This window comes from Cantharellus anzutake (assembly GCF_015039405.1).
Source record: "Cantharellus anzutake strain C23 chromosome Unknown EI90scaffold_104, whole genome shotgun sequence".
In the NCBI taxonomy this organism is placed as follows: domain Eukaryota; kingdom Fungi; phylum Basidiomycota; class Agaricomycetes; order Cantharellales; family Hydnaceae; genus Cantharellus; species Cantharellus anzutake.
Genome location: NW_024067054.1, coordinates 102,881 through 129,103, shown reverse-complemented (window position 1 = coordinate 129,103; position 26,223 = coordinate 102,881). Strand labels below are relative to the sequence as shown.

Here is a 26,223-nt window from a genome sequence, read left to right as displayed (position 1 = left end):
AACTATTGCATTGCTCCCTCATTCCTATTTGGGCTGCTGCTTCCTTTCTATTCAGTCAGCTGGCCATTCCCCACTCCCATCCTCCCTCCTTCCTCCTTGGGCCTTGGCCCTCACTCCTCCTTTGGGAAACACCATTGAGTCAAACCCTTGACCCTCGGTGTTGCCCCTCCTTTCAGAGTACCCTCGCTCCTTTTGATTCCGGACCCCTCCTTATATACAATGTACATAGTAACTTGTGACCTCAGTCCAAAATCGACCTGAAATGCCCCCAAGAGACTTTCCCTCTGCTAGATCTGAAATTAGGGACCCCCAGGACAACCAGCAATGGCACAGCACTCCGCCTGAGTCGCTGAGGCCGAGGTCCTTCCATGCTAAGTCTCCGATTCCACTCTGGAGTCGTCCGAATCCACCCGTTCTAACAATAACCCATAACCTGCGATAACCCATAGGGATTTCTGGGAACCACTACAGTTCCTATCAAAAACCAGACCCTAACCCATGAACCTGCCACCCCCCATGTTATAAAAATGGGGCCTAATTGGCCCATTTCTATAGCGTCTGGGTGCAGGGAGTGGCCATGACATCGAAATAGTGTTACAGTTAATGTAACAGTTGTTTAACAGTTGTCTTTACAATGACATTAACAGAGTGTGGAATTTTGTGGTTGTAGATGGTTGAGTTGTTATTATTTACATATCACGTGACTTTGTACTGTACAGAGCCCATAAGAGGCTAGAAATGGGAAATTCCCATTTCCATAACACCCCATAACCCATAACGTGAATGGGGATTTTTATATTGAAATTTGATCTGTAACCCATAGTATGTGACATGTAAATGTTAAGTGACAGTTAGTAATCATGGAATGGCACAGAAAATATTATGAAAAGAGGGTATCCTTAATAGGAGAAATAGGATGAGTATTGTGAACCACCCATCAGGGGTCATCCACATCTTGTGTGCAATGGGTGACTCAGAAACGATAGAGTAGTGTGGCAATGACCCCAACAAATGTTGATCTGATGATGACATCTTGAATGCTGTGTCCGAGGCCTGGAGAAACAAGGAAATGGACACCATTGTGAGGTCGCAGTGGGGTAGCTCAGCACACAGAGCCGTAAGTGATACAAAGATGTGTATTTTATGGTGTGTGTAAGCAGTTAACGGAAGTTACCACTTACCCATGTGACTATATGTATCTTGTAATTACATATGGCTCGGGGTTTGGGGCTATTTGTCAGAGTCCACGCGTCAGTTTGCGCGTAAGAATCTCCCCGGGAAACTAGTCGTTGTAAAAGCTGGGGGGCCAACCCAGCTGGCAATAAGGCCTTATATACATGAGTTCCGCAACTCATAAGAGCGCAGCTACACTGGGAACACATGGTAGCCGATAGAGAAGTGACATGAAATAGGAGAATAGATCATGCGGATAAGGGGGCGATAACGGGTGAGGGATGACGCGATAGCGGAAATAGCGCATTGAATACAGCCTGCGTTCTAACTACGGCAAATCACACGCAGATATCGACTTACGGGTACTCAACCTATCCGGATAGAGGTCCGGGCCGGCCGGATAACCGTCCGTGCCCTGACACTATTGCCCTGACATTCTCCCCCCTTGCATTGCATTTGCAACGCATACAAGGTTAATGATGAAGAGAATAAAATTAAAAAAATGAGTTACATTGAGTTTGAGATTATCAATGAGTGTTTTATTGTTGCCACTTTAAAGTGGGCAATTTATACATGTCAGTGAGAGGAATTGAGGGAATAAATGGGTGTGGGGCTGTCACTTTGAAGTGAACAGCGATACATGGGTATATCAGAGGGGAAAGTGATGAAGAGAAGGAGTTTTTCAAAAATGAAATTTGACCCAAAGATTATGTGTCTTTGTGTCAGGGACGCGTCCAGGGTAGAGGAGGCCCAGGTGAGATGCCCGACACTAGAAGTCTCGTGGGGTGTGGAGTGAGCATGCATACTGGTGGGCCCGGCTCAGGAGGCAGTCCCTGGCCACTTAGACTGAAGTGGAAAGGGTCTTATTATTATTAAAAGGGAATGCTATGCTACTTACCTGAAGTGGAAAAGGGTGAGAAGAAGGCTGCTTCTTCGGTTCCCACTTCAGGTATGTTTATATACATGCGGCTTGGGTCACATGATGGGTGCCACGTCATCCTCGCATACAGCTGTAGTCACCTGGGTGTCCCCATGGGGGATCCTGAGGGCGTCCGCTGTGAATGTGCAAGCTGGACATAGTGGGGGTTGCCCAAAGGGCCCAGGCTGGGCATGTTGTGAGCACGCTGCGGGTGGGTCAATGGTGCATTGATACAGAGAAAGGTTGTCTGTGTAGAATAAGAGAAAATAAAGAGAAAGTGAAATAGATGAAGAAGTGAAATGGGGGAAGAAAGAAAGAGGAAGGGGGGAGGAGGTAGGAGAGGACTGGGTGGTGGTGGGGTACCAGGTGAAGTGGGGCCGGGTGGGGCCAGGTCAGGTGGGTGTGCCCTGACACTTTGGTGTTCCTCCTCACTTGTTCTGTGAGGATTCGTGTGTAAATGGTGTTTACACATGAGTGGTGGTGGATGTGGGTTTTTGATGAAGTAGAGATTTCCGCAATTGTTACTTGCAGTTCCTTGCATACAATATTGTGTGCAGGGCCTCGAGGTGTTTTCACGGGCACCTCAATGGTGTATTACTGTGTCACTTTCCCTTTCCTCAAGGGTAGAGTTATTGCCCTGGAGGAGGGTTTTCCTCTGGGTTGTTCATCTGGACATCTGATTGCTGCATCGGATGTGATGATGTAGCCTGGGCTACATTGTCAAGCTGTGGGCTCAATGAAGTGGGCACTCCCTGGGTGGGAGCAGGTTGTTGCGTTCTTGAGCTACTTGGCTCAGGTGTAGAGTATGGTAGGTCTACTGTTCTTCCCATGGGGAAGGGTGGTCGCTGGCCTGTTTGTCCAGCGCATCCATCTCTTTCCTGGTATTTGGAAGCTTTTGCTTCCCGCTCCGCAGTTCTTGCAGTGCGTTCCTCAGGAGTCCTGAGTGGTTTGAACTGGGACTTTATATAGGCAGCTTTGCCTAGACTTTCCCAGAGATTTTTCCCTTGTTCTCCAGGGAATTGTACTCCTCCATGAGTCTTGCAATACTCTGGAGTCCCAAGAAGTATTTCTCGGTTTCCTTGGCTTTTTCACGAAGGACTCTATGTACCTTGCCGCTTTTAAAGGCAGCTTTGGCCTGTTCATACCAGTGTACAAATTCTTTTCCACTCATGCTTGTCCACCAAGCATATGCGGCGTTGTGCACCGCTTCTGACCCCACTATTCTCCTCATGGGGAAGTTGGGGTCGATTGTTACGTTGACTGGAGCTTCGACTTTACTGAACTCATTGAGTTCAGCAGTCTCGTATAACATGTGGACACTTCCCTGCAGGGTAGCTTGCCCATAGGGTGCTGAGGTACTCAGTGGCCCACCACCTCTGGCAGTGGTCCCCATTTTGGGGTCTGCCATTGGTTGCCTACCACTCTCCCTCTTCCCCTCGACATGGGTTTGCCCTTCTGAGGGTGGGCCCTTATGCAACCCAGACAGGGTCGCCTGCCCATGGGGTGGTGGGATAGTCAATGCCCCAGCACCGTATCCCCTCCCCCACACCTGGGAGGCCCCCATCATGATGGGTTTGGCAGTGAGGTCTGCCAGTGCATGTGCCTCTTTGAGCTCACATTTTAGTAATTCAATCTCCCTCTTTTGGAGATCAACTTCTCTCTCTGTGTCTTTCAGAGAGGCGAAGATGCCCTCGGCATCTCTTCATGCTCTATTGTACTCATGCCTCCAATGGGCGCAATTATCCCAGGCATCATCTGACACCCTCAAGTTATCAGACCATGCCTGTTTGGACAGCCTGGACAAGGAGCCGCTGTCGCTCCCTCATCTCCCTCCTACGAGGGACTTCATCTCTTTCAGCTCCTGATGGAGTTGACCTGTCTGAGCAGCTACCGCTGATGCGATAGCTGATTCCCAGCCTGCATTTGGCTGAGGTGTTGTTGGACCTGGGCCAAATTGGCCGATCCAGGGGGTGATTTGGCCAGGGAAGTTCCCTGGGGAGTATGCCTGGGAGTAACTTTGCCCTTCATGCACTTGGTGGTGTTAAACAGCTAAACTAGAGGTGGAGTGACAAGTTTGAGAGTGCAGACATTGAGCGGGCGAGTGACAGTTGGTGCGAATCATGAGGAGGACATCGTTGGCTCAGAAGGCAATTGGGTCTAGCGGCTGCGAGGGAGCTGCAGGATGCTAGTCCAGGATTCACGAGTGAGGAAACACCTTACTAAGAAGAGAGGGAGTGCGGTGCAGTGGAAAACTGAGCAGGCTCTTGACAGCTGTTTGTAAGCGCCACAAAGGATGAGCAATCATGGCTCCATTCTCCATTGGTGGTGGTGTGCGATCCGGCTGGGACAGGTGGTTGTTTAACTTGAAACAGCTGTCTCTTGCTTTGCAGCTGTCATATCCATCCCTGGCCATCGACTTCCGGTCCCTCCGTTCCCTCTGGTCTAACTCCGCTCCTTCTTCACTAACCTCGGAGCTCCTGTATTCCGCAATCCTCTCGGCACCCCTCGATGGTCATCACCCCCTCATTTCAATTTATTACCTATGCCTCCCTAAGTATGGAGCCCCGAAGACTTCCGGACAGCTCCGACGTCTGCTAGCGCACCCCCGCCTCCGCTGGGCAATACAATCGCCTGCCCTGCAGAGCCCACCTTCGGGCCTATCCCTCCTTTCCGTTTCTGGGTTATCGCCTGCCTTTCCGCTAACCCCACGACCTGACTCGTCGGTAATATTCAGTTGGCTAATGTTTAACCCCGTTAGCTCCGCTCTGTTCGGCTCCGCCAATCGCGGACCCGTCTTCGCTGTAACCATATATATATCCCACTTGTACATAGGTTACACTCCAGTAATAAAATCAACTAGAGTTACCCCCCCAAAGTTCTGATTGCCAGTCAGTAAGTTAGGGCACAGACGTGTCACTAGGCACAGTGCTCTTGGCAGAAGTCGCTGAGGCCAAAGCCCTCTGCTACGGAGACACTCTTTCGTCTCGAATCCGGTCTCTGACAGCGGCGCTGGAAACGGTTCTGGCATGAATAGCAAGATCCAAATCAACTCACACCCAGCTAGGATTGAGTACAGCGGATCTGATGACCGCAAAAAGGTGAGCAACTTCATACCCGTGAGTTTTTCACGAATCATGAAATGGGACATCTTCGTTGGGATTCAGTATCTCAGGAGAAAGTAGATACAGACTAAGAATCCATCATACATACATAGACTCCACTAGTCAGTCAAATCTTGTTCTTGTTCATCATCCATCACTAATGGGAAGTCCGTGTGATCGATTTCGAGCTCAGAATAATTAACGGGAAATGTTGTGGCCACTTTAGCAGCTCAGCACCGCAGTTCATGAATGAGGTCCGGATCCAGGCTTCTCCAGGTAGGCTGCCAATGCGGTGTCGATGGAGGAAGGGAAAGGATCTGTTGTTTCACCCTATCCCAAAAATTGTCGATGTTCATGTCTTTCGGTGCAGCATCAAGTCCGATGTGTATAGCTTGAATGTCAGCCATGGTCCAAACCCCACAATCATACCCATTCCATCGGCATGGTTCCGTCTGGGGCTTTTAATATATATGATGTTCATGATTCAGCGAGATGCACACCTACAGTGACTGCTCAAGTGGACCAATTGGACCAGTTGTATCCATGCTCATCATCAGGGTGGATGAACGACCAGGTGGCATTGACTAGTCCTGTCATGACCGACAAATCCCGGGGCTCCGTCAGCAGCGAACCAATGCCAATAGGCGAATCTGCCAACCCGAAACCCATCCTAACCAGCCCCCAACCTGATGTCTGGCCCCCTGCCTTATCGCGTGAGACTTGGCCAACAATCAGAACCTAGACCCTGCCGGCATCCCGACCTTACCTCCAGTTCCCGAGCCCTTGGTGCTCCCAGCATTCAGTCTCTCCAGTTCCTATGCTTGCCTTGTCTCCATCTGGACCTCACTCATTGCTTCCCGCTATGTGGTCACAGCCATGCCCCGCTTCCGTGCATTCTGCACCCTCTGCCCACTCTGCACCCTCTGGCCACTTCTGGTTGCCCTTGACAGCTCTGGTCAGGTCAACACTCCCACTCCCCTCTGTACCTCTGTTGGCCTTCATGCTGTCCTTGTGTGACAGTGCTGGCAGATCAACCTCTGTTCGTGGACTTGTGTCGGCACCGCACTGACCCCGCTTATTTGCAGACTTGTATTGGTGCTGCGCGCTGTAGGAGAAATAACGGCCACACTATGGAAACCCATTATGGAAATATGCCAGATAAATCACAAAAACCTCATACGACAAGTAGATATGAGAACATAGAAGGACCTGAATTTTAACGAATTTTACGAATTTTTACGAATTATTACGACTATACACGATAAATCGAAAGAAAGAAAAATAACAAAAATACTTCAAGCTTACCATCAACGAGACGGAATTCTCGGGGGAATTTATAGCAAATATTAAACCAAGAATTAGGACAATCGACCAAGATTTGACTATAAAGATAATCAGAGAACCTCCACGGAAACTACTTTCCCACGTCCGCACACGTAGCAAGGATGGAAGTACCACGGAACAAAGATTCCTCAGGAACTAATGCAAAAGTCAAAGTCGTGTTTATAATAGGAAATGTAGATGTCACCCAAACGGAACCAATGAGAGTAATTACAGGGGAAACTACCCATAAACGACGGAGATATGACTAAAACTCCTGCAAAACGAGGACAATGTCTAAAAAGCAAGCGCGAAGATTAACTAGTAACGACCGAGACAAGCTTGATAGCCCATTAGAAAGGAAAGGATCTACTCTTAATCCTCCCAAATTTTCATAATAAAAGGATCATGCGTTAATGAGAAATCCAATAACGGGAATAGCGACATCAAAAGTCCGAGCTCAGGGACAAGACGATGATTGCGTAGGATCCATAATTAAAACATACAACGAAATTTACACGGAAATTATGAAAAATAGGAAACTATAGTTATGCAAATTTTCAGCCCAAACAGTCCAGCTGTTGTGAAGTTATACCCATGATGGGAATATAGGAATCCGCATCATGTGTAATGACACGTGAGGGTGGCGATGCGCAGGGAACCAGCCGTCGGAACCGAGATCCGCACTTCGGCAGATCGCGAAGACCAATTTCCATCCAAATAAGGAAGAGCCCGGTCAAACAAAGCACGAAAAGTGCAAAACAACCTTAGATCATGAGGGAAAAATCTGAAATAAATCACAGAAGCCCATATGAAAGAAATAAACACCCGCGCATATCATAAATCCCAAACAACTAAACGAAAACGGCTCCCGCATACGAACAACTATGGGAACGACGCACGTGATTACCGAATGTGCGCGCGAAACTTTGCTAACTCAACGAATACAGGGAAATAGGACACAACCTTAGTACCATTGGAAAGGTGGGAATAAATGAAAATTTATGATACCAAGAACGTGAGAAAACATCCAGAAATGAATGAGATACAAGGACATGAAGTTAGAAACCTGAAAACACGCGGGAAGACAGCTTCAAGAGGTCTAGAGCCCTAAATAAAATACATAAAAATATGATATCTTCGAGGAAGACCTACTATAACAACGAACAATACATGTGGAGGATTAGGATGTGATAATACAAAGGGGAATCAGGGAATATGAACGAAATTCACGAAAACTACTAAACTACGACGGACCATGGCGGGAATTTTAGGGAACGATGTTCTAATGAAGTAGAGAGCTATAACACATTCGTTTGAGTAATTCTTGATTACTAGCAACTTTTTCTTTCAGTTTTAAACCTGAATAATTCACTCATTTATCATTTCAGTCTCATTTTAACTAAATGTCACTAAATAAAATTGGAATAAATCAGCTGAAGGTCTCAGCACAGTCGCACGCATAGTAATGCGAGGTTTGAATTCAGTATGACCGAGTCATAGCGAACTTAATGGGAAATATGGGGAATTTGAAATAGGGAACTGCGGCAAATGCGGCGCAGACAAATTCTAATTAACCATTAAAATAGCTTAGGCGAGGAAGGACAATAAGGATTCCAGGCGCAGTCTGACCGCAGTAGAGCCGCAGTTCAGCGCAGCAAAGCGCAGTGGAACTATAGCGTGAAAATTTCACTTTTTATTCAGTTTGAGAAAAATACACTGTAAATAAATCCTGTAAATATAAGGTAGAGCGTGAAAAAGGAAGGCGACCCAAGGAGTATAAAAGGGAGACCATTTCTGCGACTTTTCGCCCCCCTTAGAGAAGTAAGAAAATAGAGTATTATTTTTCTCAAGCATTTCTGGTTGTCACTCCAGTGCGAAAAAGTGATATACAGTTAAGATTGCCACTGTAGTAAAAGGCAGCAATTAAGGAGAGAAATATTAAGTAGATATTTCAACAGGAGAGCTGGTTAACACTCCAGATTTCAAAGTGTAAACACAAAACAGTTATTTTGCTACTGTTAAAACAAGCAATAAAATAAGACAAAAATAGAACAAACTCAAGGGACACTCCAGACACCATCCAAATTCATTAACTGAATAGAATCTTTGAAACTTCACCAAGTAGAAGATTAAATTCAAGTTTAAATCCAAATTAAACAACGCTACACAGAATTACACCTAGACAAATTAATAAATTTCAATAAAGAAACAGCTCCGCAGGGCTCGGTTTATCTGTAAGTCAATTCCCAGGAACTTTAAAACTAACCCATAAAAATAGAATTAGCCAAAACACTCGGATTGGTACTTTATTTACAATAAATAACACTAGTACACTTCCCCATCCTAACTAAAGAACCAGGGAACAGCTTGGTGGTGGTCTCGTTTGAACCTCCCAACTGACCTTCCTTCGTTCTCTCCTTCAGCGCTGACCTCTGCTTTTGTCCTCTGGCCATTTTTGTCACTTGGCAACATAACATTCATTCCTTGCCGAGTGCCTATTATGTTCACCCCAATATTGGCATTTGATCCGTGTGCTATTGCACTTTCCTATTCATTCATTGAATCTGTCAATATTGGTACTTGATCCGCTTTGACCTTATTCATTCCTTGCTTCCCATTTCCCAGGTTCTTGTCCTTGGTTTAGTTTGACAAGTCCCCACTCATTTCCACTTATTTCCACACCAGACCAACCGGTCCCTCTTTTGATTTCCCTTACCTACTTATACTTTGTAAATACTTTCAGGGACCTCAGTCTGAAATCAACTAGAGTACCCCCCCTGTCTGGTCTGAGTCTCTCCTTCTGCAAAGGGGGCTTCCCCCCCTCTGAGTCCGTGCTTGTGGAGTCTGCACTCCTCCTACAGGTCCGCTCCACCTGCAAGTCTTGTTTGAAGTCCGCTGTGAGTGTCAGTCTGTAAATATGGGATCTCCCCCAAACATCAAGCTCAAGGCACAGTGCTCCACCTGAGTCGCTGAGGCTGCGATCCCACTCTGCTAACCTTGGACAGCGCTTCTGGACGTGCCGCATATTTCCGCCCACATATCCGCACGTGCGCGCTCCAACAGACCTCTGCCACAATTTCCGACTCCGACAATAATCCAGTCTTCTGACAGCAATCCAGTCTCTGACAAGTCCCTGAAGTATCTGATGAAAGAGGTATCATTGACACTGAGATGCGGGCTAGAGTTTGGGAACACACTGTAAACACCCACTGTGGACCATGAAGGCCTATATGAGCGTTTTGCTGGAGAGGCATGCTGTCAAGATAGTGCAGCTCTTGTTGTTCGAAGTTTACAATGCCAAGCAGCCAGTGACTGCACTTCCTTGAGTAGCATGGAATTGTCCCAGCGCTTGCATCAAATCAGTTTGGACCTTCTTTGTGGCTCGCTGAAGGTTGGTTAGTACAGGGTCCATCGGTGTAAGCATTCCCACATACATCCAACAGGTGAACTGCCATACAATGCCTCATTCCTTCACACTGAGTAGGAAACATGATCACACAGGGGCAAGTAGTCTTGAGGATTTCCCATAGCTTTTCGTCTGTAAGGTCTTGCAGCATCTCAATGTAGGCATCGATTATTGCTCCATGTATCAGCCACTGGCGATTGACTGTCGGTAATGCATCAGGGAAGATCGCAATATGTTTGTAATATCTTGCTTTATGTCTTGTTTTGCTCTCATTCACTATCTAATGAGATATCAGTGGCATGAGTCACTGGGGAGCCTGGGAGGATTCTTACTTTTCCAGCGTCTTGAGGCAGAAGCAACTCCATTATTTCCTTCCAAATTTTGGTTGGCTTTTGTTGTTGGATGGACTGGGTGGGTGAACGGATGGCATCGAAGATTGTTGTAATTGGAGGAAGACTTTGGGGACAGGGGTTCTCATTCCAGAACTTCTCCTCAATACTTTTGTTGCAGCCAGGACTATCTGCACCTCTCAATCTATGAGGAGGAACCAAGTCCGTAAGAGGTTCAGTGGGTGGATCAGGATTGTCAATGGGGTCCATTGTCTCATTGAGTCGTATCTCTGGTTCACCATCTGAATGGTTTACGGGTATCTCAGGTTCGAGAGTATCGCCTGGGCCACTGCCACTGTCAGTAGAGGGCTCGATATCATCAATATTGTCGTTGTCATCCTGCTCTGGGCTCACTTAGTTCATTTGTGACTACAGCATCGTCTTCAGGGTCTATGCCGTGTGTTCCTGAGGATAGAGTTGTGGAACCAGGGGGGGGAAGGCGGAAGGAGGAATACTCCATGGCACTCGGTGCATGTTTTAATTTGGAATTTAACTTGAATTCAATCTTCTACTTAGTGAAGTTTCAAAGATTCTATTCAGTTAATGTATTTGGATGGTGTCTGGAGTGTCCCTTGGGTTTGTTTTATTTTTGTCTTATTTTATTGCTTGTTTTAACAGTAGCAAGATAACTGTTTTTCTTTACACTTTGAAATCTGGAGTGTTAACCAGCTCTCCTGTTGAAATATTTACTTAATATTTCTCTCCTTAATTGCTGCCTTTTACTACAGTGGCAATCTTAACTGTATATCACTTTTTCGCGCTGGAGTGACAACCAGAAATGCTTGAGAAAAATAATACTCTATTTTCTTACTTCTCTAAGGGGGGCGAAAAGTCGCAGAAAGGGTCTCCCTTTTATACTCCTTGGGTCGCCTTCCTTTTTCATGCTCTACCTTCTATTTACAGGATTTATTTACAGTGTATTTTTCTCAAACTGAATAAAAAATGAAATTTTCACGCTATAGTTCTACTGTGCTTTTGCTGTGCTGAACTGCGGTTCTACTGCGGTCAGACTGCACCTAAAATCCTTATTGTCCTCCCTTGCCTAAGCTATTTTAATGGTTAATTAGAACTTGGCTGCACTGTGCATTTGTCGCAGTTACCTATTTCAAATTCCCTATATATACCATTAAATTTACTATGACTCGATGATTCTGAATTCAAACTTCGCATTACTATGCGTACGGCTGTGCTGAGACCTTCAGCTGATTTATTCCATTTTTATTTAGTGACATTTAGTGAAAATGAGACTGAAATGGTAAATGAGTGAATTATTCAGGTTTAAAACTGAAAGAAAAAGTTGCTAGTAGTCAAGAATTACTCAAACGAATGTGTTATAGCTCTCCACCTCATTAGAATATTGTTCCCTAAAATTCCTGCCATGGTCCATCGTAGTTTAGTGGTTTTTGTGAATTTTGTTCATATTCCCTGATTCCCCTTTGTATTATCACATCCTAATCCTCCATATGTATTGTTCGTTGTTATAGTAGGTCGTCCTTGAAGATATCATATTTTTATGTATTTTATTTAGGACTCTGGACCTCTTGAAGCTGTTTTCCCGCGCGTTTTCAGGTTTCTAACTTCATGTCCTTGTATCTCATTCATTTCTGGATGTTTTCTCACGTTCTTGGTATCATAAATTTTCATTTATTCCCACCTTTCCAATGGTACTAAGGTTGTGTCCTATTTCCTGGTATTCGTTGAGTTAGCAAAAGTTCACATGCACATTCGGTAATCACATGCATCGTTCCCATAGTCGTTTGTATGCGGGTGCCATTTCCGTTTAATTGTTTGGGATTTATGATATGCGCGGGTGTTTATTTCTTTCATATGGGCTTCTGTGGTTTATTTCAGATTTTTCCCTCATGATCTAACGTTGTTTTGCACTTTCTGTGCTTTGTTTTGACCGGGCTCTTCCTTATTTGGATGGAAATTGGTCTTTGTGATCTGCCAAAGTGCGGATCTTGGTTCCGACGGCCGGTTCCCTGCGCATTGCCACCCTCACGTGTCATTACACATGATGTGGATTTCTATATTCCCGTCATGGGTATAACTTCACAACGGCTGGACCGTTTGGGCTGAAAATTTGCATAACTATAGTTCCCCATTTTTCATAATTTCCGTGTAAATTTCGTTGTATGTTTTAATTATGGATCCTATGCAAACATCGTCTTTTCCCTGAGCTCGGACTTTTGATGTCACTATTCCCGTTATTGGATATCACATTAATGCATGATCCTTTTATTATGAAAATTTGGGAGGATTAAGATTAGATCCCTTTCTTTCTGATGGGCCATCAAGCTTGTCTCGGTCGTTACTGGTTAATCTTTGTGCTTGCCTTTTAGATGTTGTCCTCATTTTGCAGGAGTTTTAGTCATATCTCCGTCGTTTATGGGTAGTTTCCCCTGTAATTACTTTCATTGGGTCCGTTTGGGAGACATCTACATTTCCTATTATAAACACGACTTTGAATTTTGCATTAGTTCCTGAGGAATCCTTGTTCTGTGGTACTTCCATCCTTGGCTACGTGTGTGGACGTGGGAAAGTAGTTTCCATGGAGGTTCTCTGATTGTTTTTATAGTCAAATCTTAGTCAATTGTCCTAATTCTTGGTTTAATATTTGCTATAAATTCCCCCGAGAATTCCGTCTCTTTGATGGTAAGCTTGAAGTATTTTTGCTATTTTTCTTTCTTTTGATTTATCGCGTATAGTCATAATAATTCGTAAAAATTCGTAAAAATTCGTTAAAATTCAGGTCCTTCTATTCTCTCATATCTACTTGTCGTATGAGGTTTTGTGATTTATCTGGCATATTTCCATAATGGGTTTCCATAGTGTGACCGTTATTTCTCCTACAGCGCCCACAAAATCTGTCGATCCCACCCAGCTTTACCATCCACTGTTCCACAGCTCAAGGTTGCCACACATGATCCTTTATATTACTACAGCCATATGGGTACAAGTTGAACCTCTGATCACAGCTCTACGTCCACACATCCCGTAAGTGCCCAAAATCTATTGATCCCACCCAGCCTTGACATCATGCCATGTAAACGTTGTACTCCATTCCACAGCTCAGGGTTGCCACGCACAATCCTTTCCAGCCCTGTCGGCCATCTCTGCGCTCATAGAAAACTCTATTTCCGGTTAGTGTTCTCCCTGTTTGCTCTTGGCATTGCAGCTAACAAAAACTTTCTAGATATCATTGAGGGCTCTTCTCTTCATCTTTAACCACAGACGACTAGAGGTGCTTCGCGCATCACTAGTGAATCATAGTTACCGTGAAGATATTTGACTGACGAGGGCCAGAGGTTGTATTCAACACCACTGGCACTCATGGTCATCTTGGTCTTCTTGCCCACCCCCTGCAACGCCAACCTCCCGTTCTAATCCTGCGTAGTACACTCGACATTCATACCCCCCCCAATCAGCTCTTCTACCCAAACGGTGCATTACATCATGCGCCGATATCCAAACTTCTAGTTCAGTGTTACTCGTGTACGGGCCCGCAAGTCTCACTGCCTGTGGTTAGGCATTCCTGGCACCGCAGCAAACATTTTGCGCATCGTCTTTTAACATCAAACGGCACTAACAATCTCACTCAGTGGACATTGTCCCTGCCCCGGATTGTGTACTGTTGATTCGCCCAATCCTTATTCATGGTCTCGTACTCAGGTTTGGCTTTCTGGACATCACTCGCACACCAAGCGGCGCTTACATGATGTGCCAAACGGTGCGATCAGACACGAACCTCAACCTTACCCTTCTGCCACCCTCGACCTTCTGCACCCACCAATTGTGCCATCCAATCCGTGTTAGTGGACTCGTATTCACATTCAACACTTGTGCACCACATGCCTGAAACCCTGTGCTTGAGCGACTTGAGAAATGGCAGTGCAATTAGACAAGAACACTGTGCGCTCGCCACCGGCCTACCCCGTGTACTCCATACCCCGTAGCAAATACCTTTATAAGAGTAGTTCCAACGCTATGCCCCTCTCTCCCCGTCATTGAGGGCTAACAATCTGTCAGGGCATCCCCTGACACGCCCCACCCGATCCCTGCTCCACTTCCCTGCTCTGCACCGCTCCCCCCTCCTCTCCCTCTCCCTCTCTTTCTTTCTTTCTTTCTTTCTTTCTTTCTCTTACATGGACCACCTTTCCCGCTGCTCAATGTATCACCAGCGCGCATGCCCATTTCCCCTCCTGTATCTTACCACCCCTACATCGCCGCCACTGCCGCCGCACTCGCCCTGCACCCACAGCAGGCCCTCTCAGGATCTCCCACGGAGGCACCCAGAGAGCCATGGCTGTGTGCAAGGGTGACGTGGCGCACCCCACATGATCGATCCCGCATGTATATAATAACAGCTGGAGTGGGAACCAAAAGTAGTCTTCTTCTCACATTTCCACTTCAGGCAAGTAGTATAGCCTTCCCCTTTAATGATAACTCACATTTCCACTTCAGACTAAGTGGTCGGGGACGCTCACCCCACGACGGGATCGCCACTATGCACAGCCGCTATTCACCCCACCGAGTCCTGCACGCCGGGACCTCGCTGCTTTCGGAGCTGTCCCTGACACAATCTCATTAAATTCCTTGCCACCCTCTACCCTGTGTTGCGCGCCACCCTTTATCCAGTCCGTCTTAGCGAGCCCGTATTCGCATTTCATCTGGATACTACACGCACCCCATCTGGCGCCCAAGTGCTGAGAGAAATGGTACAATTCGACTGGGGCTCCCATCCAACCGATGTGTGCCCCACTGCATATTTGATAGTTCCAGCGCCATACCACTGCTCCACTGCCCACCAATTGCCCTGTTTGCCTATTGGTATGCGCCACAGCTACACACACTGACTGAATGTGCAGCTGACTGAGTATATCTTAGACTAGCTGCGCAACTGCTGCATACTTGTTGAGAAGAGCCTGTCCTGTTCTTTTCCGTTCACCCTATCTCTTAACGGCTACATACCATGCTGAGGCATAAGCCTGTAATTCCTCGCCTTACTACCTCTCCTGTAAAAAAGTATCACCCATATAATTTAAGCAAACCCAAAAAATATGTGGATCTCCTTGGTGGCCAGTCTGCACCTGAATCCAAACCCTCAATGTCCAAAAAGAAAGGACATGAGCGCGTTCCAACCGATGAAGTCCCCATTCCCCAGCCATCGCAATGCGTCGAGATAGCAAACGCCAGCGGCACCGTGATGACCCAACGCTGGGGGCCTGGAATCGCATCTAGAGATTGGTGGCCAGTGCCAAATCGCCACGATCATGTAGGAAATGCAATATCAACAGATGCCAGCAATGTTTCGACTCCCCCTTCAATGCCGGCTCTAAAAAAGGAATCACCGAAATGGGAGGCATCACCTCAAGGTTGGCTGGAAGGTATCGCAGAACCCGCTCTTTCAAACCCAGACTCTGCCTTGCCCCCTACACCTTCGCGGTCAGCTTCCCAAAAATGGGCCAAGAGAGCATTATGAAATCCGCAAAAGCAAGCTGCATGGCTCCATTGGCGCCGCGATATAATACACAACACACTGGAAATCTATCTAGAAGTAGAGGCAAAGAAGGCAGGATGCATACCCCTTGCCACCCCCAGCGAGACGTCATTTGACAGAAATGGAAAGCTACAAACACCGGCAGTATCGCTGTGCTCTCACTGCAATGCATCTCCCTGGTTTCATTTGCTCATGATGATCGCGTTCTCAGGTATGTTTCCATTCTGATCTGGCTCAACAAACAATAGGTGCCATGCGGCGGACATTCAAATATTGTGAATGTCCGTCTAATACTCTCCCACTTAGCATCATCCAGTCTGGCTACTTTCCGGGGTCACCTGTAATGCCTCAAGTTGCCTTCCATTTCGATGTCCTTTCGCTGTATTCAGCCTTACATGTGGACTCGTATACCCCAGCTGCCTCCTTTCATGCCGCTTTGTTTCCATGTTACAAGAGAATGGCTATGAGTTCACCCACAACGTGAGATTCATTTGTTATTTGTCAGTAATTGGCACATTCATGATCTGGCATTCATATAGGACCCTTTTCTCCAGTCGTTTAGTGAGGTGATCACTTGGTTCCAGGCCTTACGTGATTTAGTAGACGTTGAAATGGAGAGAGAATTCCTCCATCCCTCATCCCCTGCGGTGCCCGATGCACCACTATGGCGTTCCACGCTGGCCAAGTCTGCCAGGTCCATCCACACCGTTCCTGCTCACAATGGAGATCCTTTGGTTGCTACGTCCCATGGCATGGTATCTGTTGACTATGGCATCCCAACCTTCACAAAGACGTCACAGGACCTTCCATCAATGGTCCCTGAGCGAGCAAGGCTCATTCGCAACCCATCTGACACCACTGCCAGCCCATACCTCCGTGTGAGATGCCCCCAATGTTTTGGAGGTTTGATATGGGGTAGTTCAGCCAACGAGTTAGTCTTCTCATGGATGTCCTCCGAGAACAGGTATACTAAGTGTTTCCCTAGATGTCCTGATGTCATCGTCGCTATGGATGGTAATATGCAACATAGGCAGTACATGTTCGTTGGAGGAGACATGGTCCTTCCCTGGAATGAAACCTGTACATTCCTCACCGATGCCGAAATTGAGGAAGCTGCCCTCCATGTCTCTGATGCATGAGCTGCATCTAGAGGTTGTTCGGAAGAATCTCGTCCCTCATCCCTTGTACCGGATGGTGCTATTGATGAATGTGAAGAATCACACAGAGCCACAAAACATGGAAAACGGACTGCCTCGAAAACAGATACATTCCGTTCGAAGGGTCTGATGGCAACTGTATGCCATCATGATATCCCCCTTTTCCTCTGTGATGTACACACTCCAGGTGAACAGCAGCACTTTTCAATTGCCATGCTCCTTGCACTCAACTGCCAACTACCCTCAAATGCCACCATTGGATTAATGTATGATGTTGGATGTGTTCTCGATCGATCAATTGCCAAGGTATGACTTTGCGTAGCATTCAGGTACAACCTCTTGATATACAAACAAAGTACAATCTCATTCCCGAAATCACTCCTAGATTGAGCATTGCTGTTTCAGTCTTCCATGCCTATGCACATCAATTCTGTTGTCAAATTGCATTTCACCCCTGGAAATGAAATGGGTTCAGAAAGTTAAACGGGGAAGGAAATGAGCGGCTATGGTCCTTAATTGTTGATACAATAGCGCCTGAACGCATAATGAGTGTGAGTCTCACCAGGCCAAACACTGTTTGTTCGACAACCCTATCTTATCCAAGGTTCTCCCCAAACTATAGCCAGCTAAACGAATCACAACTATTGACCACAAAATCAAGAAGATTGCGATCTGTGGCCAAGACCGTCTTGCTTCATTGGCGAGGTCCAAACTGGCCGCCATTCTCCGTGAGGAGGTGCTTCTGATGGATCTTCTTAAAGATTTGGAGAGTGACAGGGGATTCACAACTCCTTTCCTTTGATCCCAGTGGGAAGAGCAAAAGACTTTGCAGCTCTCTGTTCGAACTTGTATGTCTGTTTCCAATCCCATGTTCACATTGACCTATGCTGGTTATGGTCTAGACAATGACCAAGCTGGAATGAAAAAGTTTGCAAGACTTCTCGAAGCCGAATGGTCAGCACAAGCACATTCAGAAGCATTGGATGCTGTAAAGAAGGAGTTGGACCGAATCAGCTTGGCGCGAACACTGTCCCACAGCCCTATCAATCTTGACAAACATTTCCAAGCCGCTCAGCATGTACGGTTGTTGCACAATGAATCTCAACAACGCCTACGAGATCTGACAGCTCAAATTGGCCTGTCCGATTTGAAACCTCTCCAAAATCCGTCTAGCACAGAAAGGGACTATATGGAGAAGTACATCCTGGCCCAATTCCACAAACATGCCATCCTTATCCGCTTAGCCAAGTACCAGGACAAGATGAACCCTATTCAAAGCTCGCAACAGTGTGGAGGACAACTCGTTACAAAAGTTGGTAAGCACAACCCCGTTTGAGGTGAATGGTGATGTGCTTGAAGGCTTATCTGGTACTTATAGGCTACTCGAAGATGGTCTCAGTGTTCAATAGCGCAAAAGACCGTGCCCATGTTATTTCTGACCAGGTCGCGTGATATAACGAGCTTGTTGACAGCCTCAAGCGTTCCGATAGGCCCTCCTGGCTCCCGGATTCTTTGAAGCACACCAAAATGGACGTCAAAATACTGCTTAACATGGATCCCAGTGATGAGCAGTGGACAAACATGTGGGAGAGCCTGTGGGTTTCCAACTGGAACCTGGATGAGAAACCACCTGCCTTTATCGTCAATCAGCAGGTTTGCCATGGCATAGTAGCAGTGCTGTCGCTTGCTCGTATTGAGGAAGAAAAGCTTAGGCTCGCTCGAGAGGAACTCAACGCGTGCACCTGGATCGTCCAGTCGGTAGACTCCATGATTCAGACCACAGACGATATTCATCGTATGTCCTACAATTCCCACAAATCACCAATACACTAACATTGATTCCAGCTCTTTATAAATATCAATGGCAACTACGCCTCAAGTTGTTACTCAAGTGCCATGATACAATCGTGAACGGACCATTTCCTTGCATCAATCTGTGGCGTGCATCGACACACTACCTGCTTGCAAACCTAGAACATTCAGACCCCCAGGCCAGGTCTGAAGGTGAGTATCGGAGTGGATGGGAGAAGGGTAGGAGAGTGACAGAAGGGTGGAGGTGTTGTGAGGAGGAAGAGGAGGAGTGGGAGGAGTAGGAGGAGGGTGGCGAGAGGAGTGGTGTTCAGTCCGAGGTGAGTATCGGAGCAGATGGAGATAGGGCAGGAGAAGGACAGAGGAGTGGAGGTGGCATGAGGGGTGAGAGGAGGTGTGGTGTCAGGTGTGGTGTCAGGACTGAAGGTGAATATCAGAACAGACAGTGGTAGGGTAGGACTCTGGAGGTGGTGAAGATGGAGGTCCGGGAGTCGGGTTGGGATTGGGTATGCACTGATATGACAGGCACAGCACTCCTCTCCAAGTCACTGAGGCCACAGTCCCTCTGCTGGTTCTCTACCTCCGGCCTCCTTCTGGGGAAAGGTCCAGGGACACTGCCCTCCTCATGTGTGCTTGTCAATCTGTTACATTAACTGTAACACCTTCTCAATGTCATGGCCCCCTCCTGCACCTGAATGCTATAGAAATGGGCCAATTGGCCCCATTTTTATAACACTCACAGACCTACCTCAGCACCTTCGCCATCTGTAGTGTATAGTTTGCACTTCTCCCTCACCCCTATTTGGACTACTGCTTCTTTCCATGGAGCCAGTTAGTCATCAACCCCACTTCCCCTCATCCTCCTGCCCCTCTGGGCCTTGCCCTCCTTACCTCCTTTTGGATACACCATAGAGTCCAACCATTGACCCTTGGTGTAGCCCTGCATCCATATTTCCCATTGTCTCCATTTGGACACCTTTGTTTTTCTCATGCTTCATACTCATTGCCCCTCAGTCTAACATTGAATAGAGTTAATTAATGGCCCCTAGAGACTTCCTCCTTGCTATGTCTGAAATTAAGGACCAACAGGACAAACAGCAATGGCACAGCGCTCCCCTTGATTGCTAAGTCTCCAATTCCACTCCTGAATCGTCCACAACTGCTACTCTCTAACAGGCATGAGGAATGTGTGAGAAAAGTCCAGAGGGTGTGTGACTGAGAGTCTGGGGAGCCATAGAAGTGTGAATAATGCAAGAGAAGCAAGTAGAATGGCTGAAAGCACATGTTTTTTTTTTTCTGATTTTTCCAAGCCCTTCCTGACCACACACATCCATCAGTTTCCAAATTGGGCAACTTTCACCCATGTATTCCACCATTTCCTCCATATATCCATCAATTCTCCACCAATCTGGACAAATTTGGTATTGTTGGAAAGCCCTAGTCAACACAATTCAAAGAATGTTACGAGTGACGTATTTGGTTCAGCAGTTGAGGTTGTTACAAGGATGGGGAGAACTTCTCCCCTCTTGACCCATTCTTATAGTTGGAAGATGATTGTGAGATCTTATTTGTACCTTAACAGAATGTGTAATCAATGGGTGATCCCAGTTGTGTATAAGAGTAGATGATCAAATCCTCATCGATTGTGATTCATGATGGAATGAGCTATTAAGGGTTTGATTGCATGTAGTCGGAGATGCCAGGATAGATAGGTCAGCCACAGGTACTTGGCACTCCTCAGTGGAGTGTACCATGAACATACCAGTAGTGGGTTATTATCATGAGTGTCCAGTAAGGAGTGACTAGTGGGGCCTTTGGTGACTTGGCATTCCCAAAGGGAACATACTGATGGTGGTGAGGTGCAACAGCTGGCAAGGGAGAAACTAGATGGTTGATGGGTAGCTACTTGGCGCTTGTGTAACAAGCATGCCAGCATCATGGGAATATGAACCTCAGAGCAGTCACAATCCTGAACATCATAGTATGACATCATCCATCGAGTGCTGGAGGGAGAGCTGGGTGACAATGTCCTGTAGGACATGGGTTCCAATGGATGATACACAAGTTGAAAGGCTTCAACTCGTGACTTCGAGTTCTCATGGTGAGAACCACCAGAAGACTCGATATATAGGACATGTTGAGAGTTGTACACACACATGGGTTTAGCTGAGTGTCACGACCCGGCAATTCCCACGGTCAGGTGATCACTCCCCACACCTTCTCCCTCCCCCGCTTCGACCCCGTCAACCCTGCTGCCCGCCTGACGCCGCCTGAACAAGCCCATCACCCTTCCCCATCACCACTACCTGTTTCCACGGCCCGTCACGGGCCTACTAGTCTTTCTTTATCACGCTTGTTTTTCTTGATGGCTGTACATGGCCATCCTTCTCCCACACTCTTTGTTTGTTTTCGTTTCTTCTTAACCCCACCCACAATCTCCGTGAGATCTGGTGACTTAATTCCATTCATTCCGTTATACTTAAATACTGGTTGTACACTACCTCGTACTGTAGTTCGAAAATCAACGAGGGTTACCCCCTGCACCTTCTGTCTGACCCAGTCGCACCTCCTGCCTCCTGAAATATTGGGGCCACGTCAAGTACGAGGCGCAACGCTCACGAACGAGTCGTTGAAGCCGAAACCCTGTTCCGCTGCGATTGTCATCCCCACCCTTGACGGGCTGTTACGCCGAAGCAGCGGACCTTAACGGTCGCCGACGGCAAGTCATGGTAACGTTTTCCCACGCCCTGACAGTATTTTCGAACTCCCCTCACTCTTGACGTTAAATGATGTCTCACAAACCCAGAGGGAAGCCATCCGGGGTGTGTGGGCCGGACGGGTCAATAGTACATCGATACAAAGGAAGATGGTCCATGTAGATAGAAGGAAATAAACAGGGAGAGGAAGATGAGAAGAATGAAATAAAGAAAGGAGAAGGAAGAGGGAAAAGAAAGGGGAAGAGAGGGAGGAAGGAGGAGAGAGAGGGATGGACAGCGGGGAGCGGGTGTGGTGTGGCTGGGTGGGTCCGGGTGGACCCAGGTCAGGCGGGTGTGCCCTGACACTTCCACACTAAGTCTCCGATTCCATTCCGGAGTCGTCTGAATCCACCCGATCTAACAGACTTTGACTAAAGTCCTTCTCTTCCTCTATATATACCTGTAGATTAGAACCCTTTGTACCTCAGTTCTAATCTCAACTAAAAGTTACCCCAAGTCCCTTTATGAGTGAATCCCAACCCCTTCCTACAAGATACCTCAGACACATGAAATAAAAGGACTAACTGAGACGTAATGGAGGCACAGCGCTCCCTCCAAGTCGCTGAGGCCATGTCCTTCTTAGAGCCTCTTGTACCACCCAGCAGACCTGGGCTTCCTGGAGAAGCTATGGTCCACTACCGGAACTCTCGGATCCCCTAGTTGAACCCCGCCTGCATTCAGACTCATGCACTTTACCCTTGTTCAGGGTTTTTGACACCTAGGGTCATTGGTGTTGACTGGAGGCAGTGGAGAGATTGGGAGGACTGGTGGAGGTCATAGGAGTCGTGTAGTGATAGGATGGAAGGAGGCGGAAGATCTGGGATATGACAGTTTTGATCTCTAGATGTTAGCCCTCTCTTTTCGAGGTGGTGTCACGTGTAAATGTTGAAGGTACAGTCTGTGTCAGAGACTGGATTCAGGACAAATGAAAACTCTCTTTGTTCAGAGGGCTACAGCCTCAGTGACTCTACCAGGAGCACTGTGCCCAGTATCACATTGGTGCCCTAATTTACAGACTGAGGGGACTTCTAGAAGAGGGGGATTAACTCTAGTTGATTTGTTCACTAAGGTGTATGGTAACTACAAGTTATGTATTTATAGATACAGAGGGAGTCTAGATGGTGGGCCCATAAATGGCAGGGGCTGGATGGAGCTGACCTAACAGGGTCAAGGGTTAGCTGACTGAGTACTACTGATGATTTGGGTTACAGGGTTAATGGGTTATAACCCAGAAGTGGAATGGAGGGATTGGTCTGAAGGTGGACTTGCAGGGTAGGCAACTAAATGACCCAGTGGAGGTGGGGGTGTGCTTGCAGACATCAGAGCTGTCTGGAGTCCTTCAGGGTTCCATACTTAGGTTGGTGTAGGTAATATATTGAAATGGGTGGGTGGTGACCATTGGGGAAGTTGGAGGAGATTGCAGGATTTAGTGGCTCCAAGGTTGGAGATGAAGGAGCAGGGGCAGTCCAGGATGGCCAGAGGTGATGGAAGTGGATGGATATGAAATAAACAAGTAACCACTGCTCTACCATCCATTCCTTACAGTCCCATTAGTCTTGAGCAACAGATGTGCACAAGGTGCTTTGGTAAAAAACCCAGTAGAATTGCATGATGAGCAATTGAACCTTGCTAATGCCTTCATCATTACATAAGTAGTAAGGGGGTGGCCTTCAGGCCCCCTCTCCTGGTAGCCTCAGTTCCTTCATCACCAGGGACATGAGTAACATAACAGGTGCAGTGCTCTGTTCCAAGTTGCTGAAGCTGAGTCCCTTCAACACCCCTGGAACTCTGCTCCACCTCCAGTATGTCTCTGACACAGATGACCCAGAAGCTCAAGCTCCACACAACAACTTGACTGGGAAGTGTATGGACAGCCTTCCTGGTGGATCTGTGACAGCTATAGTGGATCTTTGGTCAACATGGTTGTGGGAGACTCTGTTCCTATAACATTACATCTCAGGCACTTGCTCAGGGCCAAGATATTCTGATGAAAACATAGGGTCTGTATAATAAATATGGAAGACTGTGGAACTGTACATTAATGATTGGGAGTAAGTCCAGTATTTTTGGAGTGTACACCTATGTCATGTAAATACTACATTATTTGAGATATGTATCATGGAACCATAGGACTAGCTGAGTAGCACAATTTCTCCACTTCTTGTCCATTCCATCATACCCCTTTTTCAGCCATGGGGCATAATACTTCTCCTCCTTAAGCCTGCTGTCCTTCAAATAATCTGCTATGCTGGTCATCATCTCTGTGTCACTAACAGTGAGCCAAACAATCTCAAAAACAATCCCTGCATATAAACATGGCTGACCAGGAACCTTGACACCATGTAGGGGTGCATCTGGGTTCAGAAGACATGTGTAGCAGTATCCAGTATCACCCTGGTTACAAAAGTGTGCCTTTTTAAAAGCAAATGCCTCAGTCCCACCCCGTTTGTGTTTCACCCAGTGTTTACATTGATGTGTGTGATGGCTTCCATCCCTTGTCCCCTTTACAAGGCAGCACAGACAGAGATCCTTCAACTGAGGAAGGATTTTCTCCAATTTTTGAGGTATTTTCTTGATCTCAAGTGCTCTCTTCTGCTGCAGTTTAGAGTTGATATCCATGGATGTTGATGTGTGCTGGAGTGAAACATGTGTGAGTGGTGGGGAAACTGGATTGACTGAATTGAAATTAGGGATAGGAGAGTGTGGAGCAGAGGAGCGTCCTTCTGTACGTTCCTCCTCATCGAAATCTGCAAGTTTTAAGTGAGATAGCCATGTGAAGGATATGCAAACTTACCCCAAGGCTCTGCCCAGAATTCCAAGTCCCCATCCTCATCCTCATCCTCATCCTCATTCAGATGGAGCTTGGGGAAGCAAGCAGAACATGGTGCAACCCTCCTCTCCATGGTCCTCTGCAAGTCTGAGCAAGTGACTGGATTTCCATCCATGTGATGTGATTGGAAGTACCTGAGACACTCTCCTGATGCATGCAACATGAGTCCAATGGCCTTCTTTCCACTAAATGACTCCTCAGCTTGGGGAAATGGCTTCTTTGCTGCTGAGGGGAGGAGTGTGATGCATGAAGAAAATTCGCCATCCCTGCCTATCCTTCCAGAACTCTGCATGAATTCTGTCATGGACCATGGTGCCCCTACCATGATAGCAAAGCGAATTGAAGGATAGTCAAACCCATAAAATCCTGCCTTGTTAAGACAGATGAGAGCTGTTTGTCCTTCCCTCCACTTTCTAAAACCCTCCACCCTCTGCTCTACATCCACATCTCCAATAATGTAGGGGCACTGCAGGTGACCTGCCCACAGCCTGCAATCCTCATCACTCCCAAAGAACACTACTCCCCTCTCACCCTTACCAACATTCAAAAAGCTAGCAATTACCCTGATAAATTTGATGGTCACAGTAACCCACTTCTCCTGCCACTCATCAAATTTGTAAGCTGTCCTGGGTGGTGGATGACCCACTTTGCAATCCAGAACTTGATAGCAAATGTTGTGACGTTGGGTGGGAGACCTAATGACCTGCACAGTGTCTTGGGGCCTAAACTCTGCCTTGAGTACATTCCAGAAGGCATGCATGTATTGAGGAGGTAGGGTGGCAGAGCAGAATAAGATGGGACAGTTCTGAAGCTGCATAAGCTTGGTGATGCTACAGTCATAAGCATCCCTGAATGTGGAATCTTCCACCAACCCATGAGCCTCATCATACATGATGGCACCAAGCTTCCCAGAGTTGGCCAGATCATTGAGCCACCCAATACAAGCTTGTGAGGAGAATGACTCAATCGACAGTGTGATTACCCTCTCTGTGGGATTATGATTACCTGAGTGCCATTTGCCACAAGAAATGCCAATCCCATTGAACCTCCTTTTCATATCATTGTGAAGGACCTGGTAAGGGAGCACCATCACTGCTCTAGTTTCTGGTGGCCAACTTAAGATTGCAAGTTGGAAGGGAAGAGTTTTTCCAGAGCCAGTGCCAGAGATACTAACCAAATGGGTCTGCCGCTCCAATAGCTTCTTGTATACATGATACTGGGCTGGAGAGGTGAAGGTGGCATTCCTGTCCCTTAGCATGTGTTGCAGTCTGGACAGCGAGTCACTGTCATAATCATTGCTAAGGGTGTTGGCAAGAATCTCAGTGGGTGGGGTATCATGGGCCGAAATGGAATCATGAAGGGAGGTAGGGTTAGGGGGGGTGGGGTCAGGATGATTGGTGGAAGGATTCAAGAGTGTTTGTTCCTAGAATTATAGTGAATATAATGCTTGAATCAATGCAGAAACTGTCTCACCTGATGGTCTGGAGTTGAATCCACAGGGTCAGGATTTGGAAAGTACAGGTCCTGCATGTCATCCTCATCCTCATGTTGTTGCTGTTGCTGCTGCTGACTGCCTAGAATCTCCTGCCTAAAGACCTTGTCTGCTAACATGTCTTTAAGGGCCTGGATGAGGGAAGGGACAATCTTATTTGCCACAGAGTCATCAAATGCATTTGTGAGGAGAGTGATGAGGGTGTCAAGATCACTGGAACCAAGGTGTGAAGAATTGGCTGGGGGACTGCCACTCAATTCCCCTGTTGTGGTGGCTGGATTCAGAATCTGGTGAAGGGTGGCTACCTTTCCTTCCAGTCTGAGCCCCAGTACTTTTGCATGCCATAGACGAGCCATTGCCTGGAACAA

General features: G+C 46.9%; 6 protein-coding genes across 6 annotated transcripts; 4 read left to right on the top strand and 2 right to left on the bottom strand.

The window, feature by feature from the left end:
• Positions 1-9,805: 9,805 nt before the first annotated feature.
• On the bottom strand, positions 9,806-10,771 carry EI90DRAFT_3158642 (uncharacterized protein; the record flags this gene model as incomplete). The annotated part of the gene is made up of 4 exons (XM_039066178.1): positions 9,806-9,901; positions 9,951-10,202; positions 10,255-10,592; positions 10,666-10,771. The coding sequence occupies 4 exons, from the start codon at positions 10,769-10,771 to the stop codon at positions 9,806-9,808; spliced, it is 792 nt and encodes a 263-aa protein (XP_038909617.1).
• Positions 10,772-15,283: 4,512 nt separating this feature from the next.
• Positions 15,284-15,793, top strand: EI90DRAFT_3133539 (uncharacterized protein; the record flags this gene model as incomplete). The annotated part of the gene is made up of 1 exon (XM_039064576.1): positions 15,284-15,793. The coding sequence occupies one exon, from the start codon at positions 15,284-15,286 to the stop codon at positions 15,791-15,793; it is 510 nt and encodes a 169-aa protein (XP_038909616.1).
• Positions 15,794-16,255: 462 nt separating this feature from the next.
• EI90DRAFT_3133538 (uncharacterized protein) lies at positions 16,256-16,950 on the top strand (the record flags this gene model as incomplete). The annotated part of the gene is made up of 3 exons (XM_039064575.1): positions 16,256-16,291; positions 16,351-16,742; positions 16,797-16,950. The coding sequence occupies 3 exons, from the start codon at positions 16,256-16,258 to the stop codon at positions 16,948-16,950; spliced, it is 582 nt and encodes a 193-aa protein (XP_038909615.1).
• A 132-nt stretch (positions 16,951-17,082) lies between these two features.
• Positions 17,083-17,432, top strand: EI90DRAFT_2942635 (uncharacterized protein; the record flags this gene model as incomplete). The annotated part of the gene is made up of 2 exons (XM_039055276.1): positions 17,083-17,274; positions 17,325-17,432. Coding segments are annotated over 2 exons (300 nt in total), but the record flags the coding sequence as incomplete, so codon positions are not given.
• Positions 17,433-17,818: 386 nt separating this feature from the next.
• Positions 17,819-19,061, top strand: EI90DRAFT_3133537 (uncharacterized protein; the record flags this gene model as incomplete). The annotated part of the gene is made up of 4 exons (XM_039064574.1): positions 17,819-18,284; positions 18,347-18,416; positions 18,459-18,763; positions 18,814-19,061. The coding sequence occupies 4 exons, from the start codon at positions 17,819-17,821 to the stop codon at positions 19,059-19,061; spliced, it is 1,089 nt and encodes a 362-aa protein (XP_038909613.1).
• A 5,228-nt stretch (positions 19,062-24,289) lies between these two features.
• Positions 24,290-25,621, bottom strand: EI90DRAFT_3167744 (P-loop containing nucleoside triphosphate hydrolase protein; the record flags this gene model as incomplete). Its single annotated transcript, XM_039066302.1, has 1 exon — positions 24,290-25,621. One exon carries the CDS (start codon positions 25,619-25,621, stop codon positions 24,290-24,292), a length of 1,332 nt encoding a protein of 443 aa, XP_038909612.1.
• Positions 25,622-26,223: the final 602 nt, after the last annotated feature.